Source organism: Cydia splendana, chromosome 27, assembly GCF_910591565.1.
Source record: "Cydia splendana chromosome 27, ilCydSple1.2, whole genome shotgun sequence".
Taxonomy (NCBI): Eukaryota; Metazoa; Arthropoda; class Insecta; order Lepidoptera; family Tortricidae; genus Cydia; species Cydia splendana.
The window spans coordinates 6645649-6662967 of NC_085986.1; the positions used below are offsets into that span (position 1 = coordinate 6645649).

Here is a 17319-nt window from a genome sequence, read left to right on the forward strand (position 1 = left end):
AATATTACCATTACATTACGTAACGTTACCATGGAGATCTGTCCACAACGTTACCATGGAGATCCGTCCACAACGTGACACTTTTTCGCGCATGCTACCGGTGTTCATCGATTTATAAGACGTTATCACGTCAAAAGGTAAACAGTCTTGACGTTCCTTTTTATTGAAAAACACTTTTGAAAAACAAGTCACGGCAAATATGTATTGAATTATGAATCATATACGATTATTTACATTATTTTGCTTTCATAAGTAATAGTTAAATAAATAAATAAATAAATAAATATTATAGGACATTTTTTACACAAATTGACCCAGCCCCACGGTAAGCTCAAGAAGGCTTGTGTTGTGGGTACTCAGACAACGATATATATTATAAATAAATACTTAAATACATAGAAAACAACCATGACTCGGCTCGGGAACAAATATATGTATCATCATACAAATAAATGCCCTTACCAGGATTCGAACCCGGGACCATTAAGTACTGATTTTTAGTGTTCCGTGTAAAACTTTGTTCACGGAACACTTATGGGATCACTTCGGTCTTGCAAATCAGTTAAATACGTTTTTAAAAAGCGTTTTTCAATTAAAGAGCGTGTCGTAGGCTTTTTCGTGGTCCATCATTTCAATAAGGAAACGTATTTATTACAGCCTGTGCAAAGACCGCGACAGTCCCACCGCCAGCTCGGACTTCCAGAACTCGACCAGCACTGTCAAGATGAGGTGAGCGTTCAGTTTCCTCGCAGACTTGCCTCCTTGCTGATACTAACGTTTTGAAAGGCAACTGCTTTAATAGAGACGATATTCTTACATCGTGACCAACAACAGCAGTATATATAATTAAAAAAAATGCCTTATTTACGAGAATAAAAAGTTACGGTTTTCTATATCTAGAGAAATATAGTAAGATAAGATACCAAAAAGCCAATTATTTTCGCAGTCGACATCTAGCATCGAGTAGCGGAATTATCAGTACCGCTACTTGATACTACAATTCTCTAGTGTCGCGACTCACGAAAATTGTATTGAACAACAATTTACAACGAACATTAAAAGCAGAAGTCGTTGAAAATAGAGTTCCAGTTAATCCGGTTATAACATTAGCTGAAAAATGTTAAGATTAGACTTTTCGGTCGGTGCTACATCTAATGTCAAGTAGCAGTACTGATAATTCCGCTACTCGATGCTAGATGTCGACTATACAACTGAAGTATGGAGTGAGCACTCTATGTATTTTTTCTCTATGCTATTACGTACTACTGCAAATAAGACTAGAATATTTTGAAGCACAGATGTATTTTTCAATAAAAAACTGGATCTGTGCAGTTTGTTCATCTATTGGCTTTACGATTTGGTTGGTGTTGTATGACTAGAACAATAGATATATATTATAATAAAAAGACTACACGATCATGACTAGTCTCTTTAGAAAAACACTTGATAAATATGTAACAATTTTGTAGCATATATGTATGTTTATTTACCTTCCTTTGGTTTCATAAGTAATAATACTATTTTTTAAAGCGTTTTTTCAATAAAAATACACTTCAAGAAAGTAATCCTTGTTGTATTTCCTGAATACTAAAATGTAAATTCGATTGCCTCAATTTATTTGATAATATATTATGAAAAGCTCTTGCTTTAATTGGTTAATTATATAGTAAATTAGCCAAAAGGACTGTCTTTATAATATCGCATATATAAAAACAGTGCTTAAGTATGTGGATATGTCTAAAACTCCTTAGAATAACTCATGAGGATACATGCCATTGTGTGTATAAGACAAATAGCACGATAGGTACCAAACTTTATTAAACGAAAAGTCATATATCGCCAACCGGATCGATCAAAATTAATAAATTAATCGTCAATGGTCTAACCTCTAATTTTCCGCTTAAAATTAACTCAACAGAGAACGAACATCGCCCAAAAAGTGCAAGGCGGCTCGCTACAGCAACCTCCACCAATCCGACGACGTTACAGTCTCAAGACTCAGCTGGCACGGGAAAGACAACCATTCCACTCTCATCAAAATAGACTGGCCTGTAGAGAACTCCATAAGCAACCTTACTAGTTCAACTCTTAATACTCCCATTACCCCCGCTACCCCAGTGTATGATCCCTTAGAGAGCGATTCCGAAGTGAGTGAGCATAATAAACAGACAATCAAAATTAACAACTGTGACAATTGCGATGAAGAGAAATGCTTAAAATGTGAATTGAAGGCGGCGGATTATGAAAATATTAAAGTTGAAGATTATAGAGATACTTTGAAAGATAGTTTGGAAGCTAGTCCGGCTAATTCTACCAATATTAGCTATCATAATCTGAATAGATTATCAGCTGTATCTTCATCTACATCAGAAGGCACAGGTAAAAAAGAAGTGTCATATGAAAACTGTGATATGAAAGTTATGACTTCTTCCCACGAAAGCTCTTCAAGTTACAGTAATATTAGCCCTAAACCTGATGAGCTTTACGAATGCTACAGCTTCAGCCGCCCCAACTATATAAATCTACAGTCTTCCAGCTCTAAAAGCTCTCCTGGCAGCCCTTTGAAAAGCCCTTTAAAAAGCACTATTAGTATAACCTTTAGATCTCCTACTAAAAAATCACCAGACTATGAACCTATAGAGAATGACACTCCGACCAATGAGAGGGACTCGGTCTATGAAGATATAGATTTAGAGAAGAATTTGTCTATTGTCGAGGAAGCGACCATACCGGAAGCGGATGCAAGTCTACCAACCCAACAGGCGTGCCAACCTCATAGCTTTACTGAAGATCTGATCATTCTAGAAACTCCGACAGACTCTGATGTTGATAACACAGATGTGTACAGCCAAGTTAAGTTCTTCAAGAAAAGCATAGAAGAGGTCAACGCTATGATACTAGAGTCACCACCGAAGGAAATCCACTATGAAAACGTTTCTTTTGAAGGTAGACAATATGAGAATGTCGATATAAAGTCTACACAAGAAAATGGTAACATTATTAAGCCAAAAGAAACTCTAAATGTAAGAGAATTAGCGAACAGATTCGAAAGTCCGACCGAACAGAAGGGACCGTTCTTTGAAAAGTTTAAGACTGAAGTCAAATATCCTGACAAGGAAGAATCTCAACCCCCGCCTTCGCCTAAATGCTACAAATTATCTAAAAACTCCTCCAACGCTAGGTCTTTAGACGAGAACGCTTTTATAAAAGAGTTCGCTCCGGAGAAGAATTATGTTGACCGAAGAAAAAGTCTCGAAGTCAAAGATGTGAAAAAGCAAAACAAATTCTTACCAGATTTAAATCTAAATTTAAACATGGAGGAAGACAAGCAAGCAACCACACCTACTACTGAGAATAAAATATCTCTAATACAAAGATTCGATGCTAAAAAAGACATTAAGAACCTAATAGGTTTCGACACAGAAAAGAAACTAAGTAGGGAGAGAATAGAGAAATACAAAGAGGAACGTAGGAATTTTCTGAGAGAGAAATATAGTTCTCAATCTTTTAGGAGTAACCCTGAACAGCTTACGAGGGTTAAAGTTAAAAAAGAGGAAGTGAGTCCAAAGTTTGAGAGGAGGAACACGGTGGACTTGGGACAGAGGATGAGGTTCTCGCTCGCTAGGAGTAGTCACCAGTTAGACACCATCCCCTCCCCCACTAGCCCTGAGAGGGGGGAGGGCAGCGCTGGACGCCATTTTGAAAGGTAATATAAGTCTTATCTCGTTGGTTTTACTATAGGTTTTGCTGTTCTAACATTTTAACTATGCATTTTAACTTCCAACGTTGTGACTTTGGTAAACCAGCTAAATTGGGAATTTACCGTGAAGGAATTTTATTGGTTATGTGTGGTGGGGGTAGTTAGTTACTTTAAAAATTATCTTAAAGTTGTGTTTGGTCTTAAAATAATCGGTCGGCTCTAAAAAGTATTTTATGCATAAAAAAATAATGAAGGATTAAATTTTTACAAAAGAAAGAATGTTTTTTCTAGATTTTCTATAGTTCCTTAATTATTAAAAAATAAACACCTAGTAGTCTTCCAAGAATTCACAAATATTATTTAAATCAGTGTACAATACGCTGAGTTTACCCATAGTCTAATAAAACATGGTCTTCCATTCCCAGAGTGACACGGGCCTACGGCACAACAACATGGCCGCTATATATAGCGCTATCGCATATTATCATATAGCGCTGTCGCATGATGACGTAGGCCCGTGTCAGTTAGGTGACCTAGAAAAGACGGGAATGGAGTACCAGGCGGAGTATATTATTATACCATGAGTTTACCCGGACACAATGTATGCCAATAATGCCAATACGAATATGTATTGTTTAGTATATTGTTCAGATTTGATTTTGAGGGAGATTACAATCTTATAAAACAAAGTCCCCCGCCACGACTGTTTGTGTGTATGTATGTTCGCGATAAACTTAAAAACTACTGAACGGATTTCATGCGGTTTTCACCTATCAATACAGTGAGTCTTGAGGAAGGTTTAGGTGTATAATTTGTTAAGCTTTTGTGTAACCCGTGCGAAGCCGGGGCGGGTCGCCAGTAGTATATACAAGCAACTTTAAAATATTAATTTAATACCGTTTTATTGTCTTATATATTTCTAATATCTTAATATATTATTCCAGGAAAGAAAAGATGTCCCCATCGTACAATATTCGAGACATGGCCGCCATCTTTGAGCAGAAGACGCAGAACAGCGGCTGAACGACAACGCGTCGTCGTGTCGCCGACGTATGGACGACGACGTGTCGTGACTTGGTAATACCGACGTGGACCTGTCAGAGCTGTGCTGTTCAAATATTTGTGACATTCCACGGCGAATGATACATTATGGCGGTCGGCGCTTACGCCATTATTAGCGGCGACCCAATACGAATGCAGTAAGGTACCTTTCGTCGTGGAACGTCACATTATTTTAGTTAAAACTGACATTTGACAAAAAAATATTTAGTAGCTTTCTGTAAAATTACGGTATAATTTAACTGCGGAAAAGCGCTACGCTATATTTTCGCTCCATATGGGAATAGGGAATATTACGCAAAACTCTGCGTAGGGGGCGCCACTAGCGCATACTGTAAACAAACCGCCTCGATGCATCAATGTCATATTTATTCGTAACAATTAATGTTAAACTTACCAAAAAACTGTTCAACACATTCATTGCCACCAAGCCAAACAAGACATCTGCGCCAGGCCATAACAGTTTCGTCATATAAAGCTGATGACTATCGGGTCGTCCGGCCTGGGAACGAAATCATAAAATACCCGATGGTCGGGTTTTCGGCACTGAATGTGTTAAGGCATAGTATATATAAGTTACTCTATGGTTCACGGTTTCTGCTAGTGCTGCCTCTGGCGGCAGAACATTGCATTATTACTCCATATTAAGAAACTGTTTCATCAAAAATACAAAATCTCTTGTTATAGATCGATGAAATTAAGTTTATGAATCTCAAATAATCTCTAGTGTACAGTCAACGGTAAAAATATGGATGTAGACAACTTACTCAAAAATATGTCCCATAGTTCTTAATTCACTGACATAAGAGTTATGGGACATATTTTTGAAATGATTTGTACACCCATATTTTTACCGTTGACTGTACCTACATTTTGACAATTTCGACAGTCCCTACAGTCGGTCTGACATTTTACCAGAATCCCTAGTGTCAATTTCATTAGACAGCGTGACGTGCGTTCGCGTTGTGTCTATTTTTGTATGGGATTGTGAGCAGCGCGCCAAGCGGGACGTTTTGGAAACTCTAAATCCCGTACAAAATGACGGTTAACGCAAACGCGTACGTCACGTCACGGTATCGAATAAGGTTTACACGAGGGGTACAGTGCGTCGCGCTATTATAGTTAGACCAAGATAAGTCTGCAACGATTTTGATAGCACACAGCAGTTTAAGTGTTGTTTCAAAGTTTTTAAACGTCAAACTTCTATGAAATTATGACGTATAAATAACACTTGCACTGCGTGTGCTGTCAGAATCGTTGCAGACTTACTGTGGTCTAACTCTATTGTTATTATAGTACTGATATTGTGAATATAACTAATACTCTACTCATTGTGAATACGTTTGTATGTATTATTTTAAAGTTTCTCGCTAGATTCAAAGTATAATATATAATATAATGTGGCAGTATAGTTCGTCCGCCGAGTATGGAGAGTTTCGGTCATTGACCCTTTGCAGAGACAAGTAATATTTAAAGACTGGTAATCTCCGAACACATTTATCATTGGCGACATGAAGTTAACTAAGGGTGGTATTCTACTTATCCAATTTCTTTGTCCAATGTGTATTGCGTCTCACATTTTGATTAATGAGAAAATGAGACGCAATGCACATTGAACCAAGAAATTGAATTATCCTAAGTCACAAATATTAATGGCATTAATCATAATTGTATGCCTATCCGTCATTTTGATATTTCTGTTTGAGTAAAATAGACAACATGTACGAGGTTCCAATGTTTTATGGATAAATATATTCTAAAAATGGTAGGCTTAGCGTTTGACGATGTGCTATTGTCATTTTGACTAGGCCCCCAGGTGTAATTCGTAAAGATTAGGCAATCGTATATAAAACAAATGTGACATTCTTAACCAAAAGGGTACTTGTCGGTTGTCAATAAGGAGCTATTTCAATAAAGCTTCAATTTGAAATCAACCTTATCGACAACCGACAATATGGTACCTTAGTCAGGGGTGCGAAACTCCTGACTTCGGCCAAACTCGGCTCCGCTCGGCTCAGCATTGCTCCGAGCAATTATTAGGGTTGACACAACTTGACGTCCCTTTGCGTGCACGCCCACAGATAAGATAATGGCTTGAATTTTGACAACCCTAAATAGCCGAAAGGGATAGTGCCATATATTAGAAAGAGACAGCATGATTCGACCCTGAATCGCTGTCAAACTTCGGTTTTGTAGGAAGTATCCTTTCTGTACGGCAGTACTATTATTTATTCTGTGCCTTAGTTGAAAACGTCACAAATGTAGAAGGCAAATGGCGATTTACAGTCTTCATTTTACTTGTCTCTTAAATCAACGTATGAATTTCTCCGTACTTGGTGGTCGCCTAAAATGTATAACGTGGCATCACTTAGCTTGCTCCATTCCGAGTAACATATGCATGCTGTCCTACTCTAACTTAAAGAGTTCGATAGAGATAGCAATATGCTTGTGAGTGCAAACGGTTGTGAGACTAGTAGCAATGCACTGACCGATTGATAAATATTAAATTTGTACCTTAAACTCATTGATATAAGATTAAAATTCTAAATGCAGTTTTTTAAAAAATAGTATTTTCGGTATATTTTTTTTGTGAAAAGATTTTTTTCAAAAAAATCAGTTTGATAGACTTTGAAATAATGTATCCAAATATTATTTTGTATAGGTGAATCAGTTTAAAGAAAAAAATCGGGGTTTTTAAATTTTCATTATATTTCGGGGATCTCGGGAAACGGCTCTAACGATTTCGATGATATTTGGTATATGGGGGTTTTCGGGGCCGAAAAATCGATCTAGCTAGGTCTTATCTCTGGGAAAACGCGCGTTTTCGAGTTTTTATATGTTTTCCGAGCAAAGCTCGGTCTCCCAGATATTTTTCTTTAAACTAATTTATATAAACTGTTAGGTTAATTGTTATGTTGAATTTATTTATTACTCTCTATTATTAAAACGACTGCATTTAAACGTCTTATTAAATGCACGAGCATCACAACTTGAGTATTATTAATTATTATTATTTTATTAATAATGTTACCACGCGTCTGTCCGTGATTCGCTCGCACTTGACCATTATATAAGGGATCCCTAATCGACCGAGTGAAGCGAGATCTCAGGGCTAACTTTCAGTTTTATTACGTCGTGCTTGGATTTCGGAATATTTGGGAACTAAATAGAGTATTTTGTTTTTCTTCACGTGTATACATACATCGAGTAGTTTGACTTGTTTTTTTTTTAATACTGATATTGTATACAAGTGTGTGAGCGGGTCGCGGTAGCGCAGTGGTTTCGTTGCCATATTAAACATCATAGCGGGTGCTTTTAAAGGTAACATATGTATGGGTACATTCAACCATTTTAAATTGTGAAGGCATACAATAAAAAAAGTAGGTACATATTACCCGATAACAATTTTTTTTTTAATATCTTTGCGTTTGGGTAGTTTTTTTACAATATATAGAGGCTAGCAAGTTTTATGAATATGGGGGTTATACTACACCTACCTACCTAAAACTACCAATAATAGTAATTTGTACCCCTTACATTTCATTAAGTGTCAAAAGGGCCTCCACGTGTTGGCTTCGGCTCCGCGCAAAGTCCGGAACATCATTGTTCCGTGGTGGGAAAAACAGTAATTTACCTCCTATTCTTTAAGTAATGATTAATCTATTTGGAGCGACCAATTTATCTATGCAAACTTGTGTTTATAGGCATTTTCACTTAAAAGTGTACCATTTACTTTTTTTCGAAAATCCATCAACTTTTGGGTTATTTCCACTCAGTATCACGAGGCAAAAAACATGTGTCCAAAAAATGTCGGTTTTGTAACGTATTTTCACATACATTTTGTATGGATCGTTACAAAACTGACACCCAAAATTTGTATGAAAAACTGGGGACACTTTTTTTCTTTGTCTCTTTCAATAGTACTCGTGATTCTGAGTCTAAATAACCCAAAAGTTGATAGTTTTTCGAAAAAAAGTAAATAGTACCATTTTTTTCTGAAAACCGCCTTATAAAGTTACACATTGAAGGCACTGGACCCATATTTACCTTTAAAAGTACGTACTGAATGCATTTATCATATTTTTGTAAGCAGTATTTAAAACTGTTAGGTTAGCGTAAGGGCGTCGCAGGAATGATAATTGGCAAAATAGCACGTCACTCACACGCCAACATCATGTCCGCAAGCGAACTAATGTGAACCTTATTTGAAAGCACTAAGGTTTCATTTACAGTGTACACTATAACATGTATATGCGTTCTTGACGCTCAAAGAGTTATTTATGAATGTTTAATATACAGGCTGGTTCAATAAAGCCGGTGTTTATTCAATTCTATCAGAAATTATCTACAAGAATTGGGGCCATTTTTTCAAATATGGATTTTTTTATGTTATTTCTACTCAGAATCAGAGCTCTTTTGATCCTATAGGACAAAAAAAGTGTCCCAAAATTTCCATACAATTTTCGATCTTTCCATTCCGTGACCGCCATAAAAAGTCTATGAAAAATGGTAACGGAATGGAAATAAAAACCATGGGACACTTTTTTTCTCCTATTAGGATAGAAAGAGGTCGTGATTCTGAGTAGAAATAACATAAAAATTCACAAATTAAAAAAAAAGTGTAGAAGACAACATTAAATAAAATGGCCCATTGGTGAATTTGTTTTTATTAATGTTATTTTTAAACATAATTTGCCAATTATCATTATTGCAACGAAAGCTTATCTGTATATAATAACATCAAAACTGCACATTTTGTAACAAAATCAAGATCACACGAAAAAACATAAATATGGACAATAAATGAAATATCGCATTTTATTAAAATCCTTCTACCTAATATAATAAACATTTTGATAACTTCTATAAAACTGTCAAATCAAATAATATGACAACCTATAAATACATTTATGACAAATTATCAAGTCTGTTTTTTTAAACTTCAGATAATATCTGCCCCTCTCTACCTATATCTATTTGTTTTGTCATATGAAAGAAAAGGATAGCACTAAATTCAACTATAGTGTTAAACGGAGTATTGGAAAATCAGCCTTAAGTAAGAAGATAATTACGTTTAATATTGCAGACAAATTGTCAAAGTGTAACAGAACACACTTGTATGTAGGGATCGTGCGAGTTAGGGTCGGCCATCTTGCGGCCTAAATCGCAAACTTTGACATTTTACGCCTAAGCCGGTGCTGCCCTCTACAGTTCGCGTATTCTACTTCGCCCACGGCCTCGCGCCCCAAGGGGTCTCGCGTGAGGCCCCTTCGGTGGGGCACATAGAAAGAAAAGGGCCTCTCAGATGCGACTTCGCCCACAGCTAGATTGGTTCACGATACGCCACTGCATCTAGTGGCCTAAATCGGAAACTTAACCCGTGGAGCGCCCTAAACAGACACGTGTGCTGGTAACTAGTATAGGAGTTCCATACTACGGTAATTCTGGGGCGCTCCAGGGGTTAAACTTGACACAAATAAACAGTGAGCTGCCCCCAAAGCACGTTCCCTACATCAAGTAAGTAAAAAATTAAGATTTTTTACATTACATTTTTGAGGGTATCGTCTTGAGTCGTGCCATTAGTTTTTCGTCAAGTTCTTAAATTAGTCCTATTCTGCTTTCGTCACGTTCTACATTGAAAGCCATCGACGATTGTGACGAATGTAGAATGAGTGACGAAAACAGAATAGGACTAATTTAAGAACTTGACAAAAACGAATGGGACGACCCAAGACGATACCTTTTTGAGAAACATCCTTTTTATAAATATGTATAGAGTAATTTGCCAGTAACTGGCCTAGTGGCCACCCTAAACTAAAAATGAATTCTATTAACCTATCAACAGAATTCATTTTTGTATAAGGTGGCCAGTTATTGAAACCTTATACTAAAACGAATTCTAAACTGAAATAAATGTCATATACTAAGAAAAAGTGACCAAGGCCTCCAGTGCCCCAGGCTGGAATCGAACCAGCGTCCTCTGCTATCGCGGCAGGTGCCTGAACCACTCGGCCACCGGGCCACAGCGACATTAGTCAAATTTTCCAAGTATATGCACTTCCTACTGAAGGCTTGTGGCGCCCCCTGGCCATCTCTAAGGTATGATCCAGATAGAAGGTTCGAACCATACTGTTCTACCTTAGAGATGGCCAGGGGGCGCCACAAGCCTTCAGTAGGAAGTGCATATACTTGGAAAATTTGACTAATGTCGCTGTGGCCCGGTGGCCGAGTGGTTCAGGCACCTGCCGCGATAGCAGAGGACGCTGGTTCGATTCCAGCCTGGGGCACTGGAGGCCTTGGTCACTTTTTCTTAGTATATGACATTTATTTCAGTTTATAATTTATATAGTAGTGTTTCTACTTGATAAAAACAAATTAAAATATTTTCTGAAAAATAATTTAATTTGTTCAAATACTTCATAAAACGAATTCTGTTTATAGGTGAATAGAATTCATTTTTAGTTTAGGGTGGGCAATTACTAAAGGGGCCCACTGATTAACAGTCCGCCGGACGGTATCGGCCTGTCAGTTAGAACAAAATTTTGACAGTTCCGAACAACTGACAGGCCGTTACCGTCCGGCGGACTGTTAATCAGTGGGCCCCTTAACAGTGGCCAGTTACTGGCGAATTAATTACCTAATCTAGAAATTCTATTAAAAAATGGACTGTCTCAGCCTACATTTCTTACTTATTGTTATTTCTAAATTTATACGTAAATAATTATGATATGAAGAGAATACTCGATTATATATAAAAAATATTCCCTATATATAAGTGAAGCATATGGAAACTTTCATATGGCTTACTATTACTTACCAAGAAATTCTACCATTGAAAATACTAGAAATGTTGTTCCTATTATTACTACCAATTTTTATCTAGAACGGAACAGAGACTGTATATACAGGTTGTCTTTGTGTTTCGGCTTCTCCCCCAAACGGATTGACCGATTTAATTGACATTCTCTGTAAAAGATGTCTGATACGTCGGAAAAACTATTCGTACCTACATTGTTTTTAACACGTCATATTGCCAGAAAATTCTCTTTTATATTTCGCTGGCTCAATATTAATGTTCTATGTTACATTTTCAAGATAGTTGAAATTCGACTTAATGTCACTATGACAATGTTCAAATTTCAGTTCGATAAAAGTGAAACATAGAAGTCATAGAACCCTGTAATATTGGGCAAGCGATTTGTCATATTTAAATTATGTTGAATTAAGTTACATTATTATTAGTGTGACCTATTTCTAGCCTATTGGGCAAAAACCTCTAATATTCTCACTGGTAGAAATTCCTGTTAGTAAATATAAAGGTATCATTCTATTTCCGATCACAAGTAGCAACGAGTTCCATCCTATTCTAAATTGAACCATAGTGGTAAGAATATACGGTTCAATTTGCTCTAGCCTCGTCCTGCCCAATGTGATTGCTAAAAGACATTCCATTTTTAGCAAGTTATGAATGAATGGATTGGACTGAAATTTCTCTTTTTACGGTTCCGTACCCAAAGGGTAAAAAGGGGATCCTATTACTAAGACTCCACTGTCCGTCTGTCTGTCACTAGGCTGTATCTCATGAACCGTGATAGTGATGTACTTCTGTTGCCTCTATAACAACAAATACTGAAAAGTACGGAACCCTCGGTGGGCGAGTCCGACTCGCACTAGTCCGGTTTATTTTTACTTTAAGCGTGAAAATAAGGGAAAATAAACTCTACTTTCTAAATGATTTGGTTTAAATTTCAATGGTGTAAACTGAGTATGGGCAGGACGAGATATCTGATGCTTTTCGTATGCTATACTTCGCCATTCTTTTCAAATTGAATCTTGTAGTTTTACACAGGACAATTCCTATATGTTACCACACCAAGTTGTTAACTAACACTTTGGTTGGTAACTACTGGGATTTTTATCCCATTCGTAAAATGTAAGAAATAAATGGCACGTGTTACCATTGGTAACCTAAAGTAATCCTACAAATAAGGTTCAATTTAGATTGCAGCGGAACGCGTTGCCGCTTATGATCCGAATTGTAATTATACCTTTAGTGGGATTGTAAAATATGGGCCAAGTCTGGCCAGTCGCGAGCTTTAAGCAGGGCCATGCTGTTATGTAATTAATATATTCTTATGAATTAATGTAAAATACGCGCTTATGTAGCCGTAGCTGAAGAATAAACGATATTCAAACTATTATATGTTTTATTTCAAAAACAAGCGACCCACGGGACCCACCCAGGCTTTATTTTACCTACACTTAACACTTAGAAATTAGAATAATAATATTATAATAATTTCAGCCTATAAACGTCCCACTGCTGGGCACAGGCCTCCTCTCATGCGCGGGAGGGCTTGGGCTATAGTCCCCACGCTATAGCCCAATGCGGATTGGGGACTTCACATACACCTTTGAATTTCTTCGCAGATGTATGCAAGTTTCCTCACGATGTTTTCCTTCACCGAAATAGTGGTAAATATCAAATGATATTTCGCACGTAAGTTCCGAAAAACTTATCACTTATACAACAAATTATACACTTAAACCTTCCTCAAGAATCACTCTAGGTGAAAACCTCATGAAAATCCGTTCAGTAGTTTTTGATTTTATCGCTAACAATACAGACAGACGCGTCGGGGGACTTTGATAAGTTCTATTGATATTTAATTCATCTTTCCCACGCAATAGTGTTGAGCAAAGATTACTTTTTCTGTAAGGTCTAAGGGACATCATGGTTCGAATATGACAGCTAATGTAGATGGCGCTGTACGTAACCGTATATTATGTAACTCCACAAATGATCTGTCTATTACTATACTTGGTCAAGCAGATCTTGTCAGTAGAAAAAGGCGGCAAATTTGAAAAATGTAGGCGCGAAGGGATATCGTCCCATAGAAAATTTGAATTTCGCGCCTTTTTTTACTGACAAGATTTGCTTGACCGTCTATACCATTCGGTATTCGGTGCATACGCATCTAAACATAATAGAGGGAAAACATGAAACAACGTACATTTATCTTACTAACATATGATCCTTGAGTGTGAAAAGGCTTGTTTATCAAAATGAAACCCTATTATAATATTTACAATGATGCAATATTAAAAATGAGTAAAGGTTGACTCACGCTCCTCACGCTAGACCGGGCCGAGGCGTCCGACATGTCATTTTCTATGACGGCTGATCGGTGATCACGTGGTGCCTTCCATAGAAAACGAAGCCACGGCCCGGTCTAACGTGTCATCCTTAAGACAGTACCCTTTGCAGAAGCAAAAGAATTAGAAGAAGTAAAAGAATTTACGCTAGCTATTGTATTAATGCATAAGACTGAGTGCACAATTGCCTCAAAGTTCCAACACTATCTAGAGGTCATAACCGCAATCGCATAAACACGCCCATAAGGAAAATACAAATGCTTCGATGTACTATTCATCTTGGGTAACCCTTGCATTACTAGTTGTGTCGGGCGTGGCTCACTCCGCGATTTCGTCTCCTCGCTACATGTACATGCGGCCCACACCAATTTTGGTGCCTAGCAGTAGTAGTTGCCGCGCTACGGAACGGACGCCTGCTCGCGCTTGCGCCACCTTGCGGTCATATCGTAATAGACGCGTTTTGTTAGACAGTGATCCTTCTGTGCTGATTGTGTGTTCGGACGATGCATATCTCTAGGATGTTGACACTGGCGGCGCTGCTGTACGCCTGGGCTACAAGCGCCCATGGCGCCTGCATACGGGACCAGCCAAGGATAACTATAATTGGAGCCACACGGGACCCGAACACAGGAAGATACATGAAATCTTACGGCGAAGACATCATTTTGCACTGCGTCTCTGAGGACGCAATAAAAATGAAAAAAGATGATAAACTTGAGAATATTAGAGTACTTAATAAAACTACTATTGAATTATTTCAAGGAAAGCCAGACATAGGTGTGTATAAATACAGCTGTTCGACTGAAAATTGTGAAGATACTCTTTTTCTGACAGTCAAACCAGCAATGTTCGTGCAGTCAAAATTAGTTCAACGTAAATTTGATGAAGATTATGGAATGCTTATGAATTTTGTACAAATCGGAGGATATTATGAAGTGTTTTGTACTGGAAATAATGTTGAAGATTTAAGAATTTTGCTTAATAATAACGATCGTATACCGCTGCAAACGGAGATGGTCAATAAAACGACAATCAAGTGTACGGAAACGGCAGACAAAGAGCTCGATAAAGCTTATTACTGCAAAAGTAAAACAAACGGTAAAGATTTGCATGAAATGGCTGTGGTTACAGCAGGATATTTCCCTGACGGCAGAGATTTCCGCTGTATCATATACGATACGCGTGTACTTGAATGTTATTGGACATACTACAGTAGCGGTGATATTTCTAACTTATATTACAAGGATCATGACCGCCCTGGGGACGCGATCCTTCTCTGCTCCGACCATTTTAGTAGACTGACCAGCACGTGCAGGGTGAACGAATATTTTAGTAGACGTCGATTATTTTATATGAACCATAACGTTTCGTTTATTTTAATGACATGTAATTTATTCGTTTGCAATAATCAAACGTTTACAATGAACACCAATACCATCACACAACTAAGCCCCCTTAAGTGTAAAGAACCACGCGGTACTAATCTTGTATGGGAAAATGACTGCGAAAAATGCGATTATAGAGTGCTATTCCGTCTATTGGATTTTGGAAGTAGATTGCAAAAGTTTAACACATCGTCAGTGCGTTGTGATCATAAAAATTGCGAGCTTGAGTTGTTTCTTCCCTACCCGGACAAGAAATACGAAGTGCTTGTTAAAGCCAGACATAAGGAGGCGTTAAGCGAGAAATTGTGGGCCAAACCTTGCTTGGTTATTGTAACTACAGCTCCCAGAGCTAAATGTGCATGTAACACTTCATCCGAACTGATCCCTACCGAAAAAGCTTCGTGTGAAGCGTGTACCCTTATAGAAGATACGATTGAGAAGAGTTTGGTGTTAAAGAATAGAATTATGAGCCTGAAAGAAAAGCTTGATAAAATGAATATGCTTTCAGTGTTGTTGTCGAGGTCTAGAGAAATATCTGATAGAATAAAAGACTTAGGGTAAAATGGTGTAAAGTAACTACTAATGATAGGCCCCTCAAAGTTGTAGGAAAGGAAACACAGCTAATAGGTAAAGTCAACTGTAAAAATATGGGTGCGCAAATCATCTCAAAAATATCTCCCATAGCTCTTATGTCAGCGAATTAAGAACTATGGGACATATTTTTGAATAAGTTGGCTACACCCATATTTTTACAGTTGACTGTACTTTAACCGTTCGTATGTGCGTAGTAGTCAGAAATCGTGGAATTAAACTTCGATCGTGCTGTAGGTAAACTTAGAACAGAAAAACTTGTTCTCGAGAAAAACGCAAAAAGTTGTTTACCTAAGGATAGTTTTGATCAGGATCCTTAATCAATAGACGAGAGGGTAAACTAAAAAGTTATTCGAAAGGGGCCAATCATTGAAAAGAGGCCCACATTTATATTTATTATAATAATAGGTATAATATATATTAAATAGTGTCGTGCTCGCAACTATTTGTGACATACACCGCGCGGTACCGTTACAAAACTATATTATGTAGCGTATATTAGATGCATATTATATGATTATACCTAATATATAATATGTATATGTGTATTTGTGATGGATGATTATATATGTGACTACTTTATAAATAATGTCATATTTATATGTCTGTTTGTAAGAAACATTGTAAGAAATTTACTACTTAAATAAAATAAAATTTTGTAAATTTTTATATGCGTTTTCCTCTTTTTAGTAATACTTCATATGGTGCCTCCAATACAGCCATTTGGGTACGCTAGACCGGCCCGTGTCCGTGCCGAAGCTTCCGGCGCAATAGTTTTATATGGAAAGCATCACGTGATCGCTGTCATGTCATAGAAAAGTAAGCGCCGGGCCGTCGGAAGCTCCGGCCCGGACACGGTCATCCTTAATGTTTTTCTTGATTTATAAAGGTCTGAGCGGCGCCGCAGACGAGATAGTAAATTTAAAAGGCCAGAATGGTCTCTAAAGCTCGTAGGACAGCCGTCATATAGCAGCCGTCTCCATACAAAATAATACGGCTAAATATGGATCTCGTAGTATTTTGTATGGAGACGGCCGCTATATTACGGCACCGCTATCCTAGGAAACCAGATGAGCTTAAGAGAAAAATTAGCAAAAAATCTGTAGTTGGTATATTATCAAAAGTTGCTCGTGTCGTGGCGGTTACACGAATACTTAAGAATAATTCTCAAGTATTCAGTATAATTCTCGTATTTTCCTCATTGTTATCACGTCGCTGTCTATCCTCTACACTCTAAGTACATTGCGCTCCTTGTCTCGGATACTAACTATCGCAATATTAAGTATTAAGCCTTCCTCAACGCCTCCTGAGGGCCGCAAAACACCGATGTTTGCAAGTTTCGGGCATCTTTCCATTGTACCCCAATTAATTAAGGCGTAATTAGAGTGACAGAGATAGTTGCTCGAGATTTACGAACTTCGATTTTCC

The 17319-nt window shown here is 37.6% G+C and overlaps 1 protein-coding gene and 2 long non-coding RNA genes across 4 annotated transcripts in view; 2 read left to right on the plus strand and 1 right to left on the minus strand.

Moving 5' to 3' along the window:
• LOC134803790 (GTPase-activating protein CdGAPr-like) overlaps window positions 1-4815 on the plus strand; it is a 50252-nt gene extending 45437 nt beyond the window's left edge. Inside the window, exons 24-26 of the mRNA XM_063776626.1 lie at window positions 658-729; window positions 1919-3706; window positions 4645-4815. Coding sequence (XP_063632696.1) covers window positions 658-729; window positions 1919-3706; window positions 4645-4723 — 1939 coding nt within the window. The 3' untranslated portion in view covers window positions 4724-4815. The remainder of the gene's footprint in view (window positions 1-657; window positions 730-1918; window positions 3707-4644) is intronic.
• The window catches only part of LOC134803823 (uncharacterized), a 178104-nt gene that overhangs the window by 102418 nt on the left and 58367 nt on the right, over window positions 1-17319 (plus strand). The gene's annotated exons all lie outside the window — the stretch shown is intronic.
• On the minus strand, window positions 4976-10468 carry LOC134803833 (uncharacterized). The gene is made up of 2 exons (XR_010146032.1): window positions 5630-10468; window positions 4976-5482 (listed from the first exon to the last, which is right to left on the minus strand). It is a non-coding gene; the product is annotated as an uncharacterized LOC134803833 (long non-coding RNA).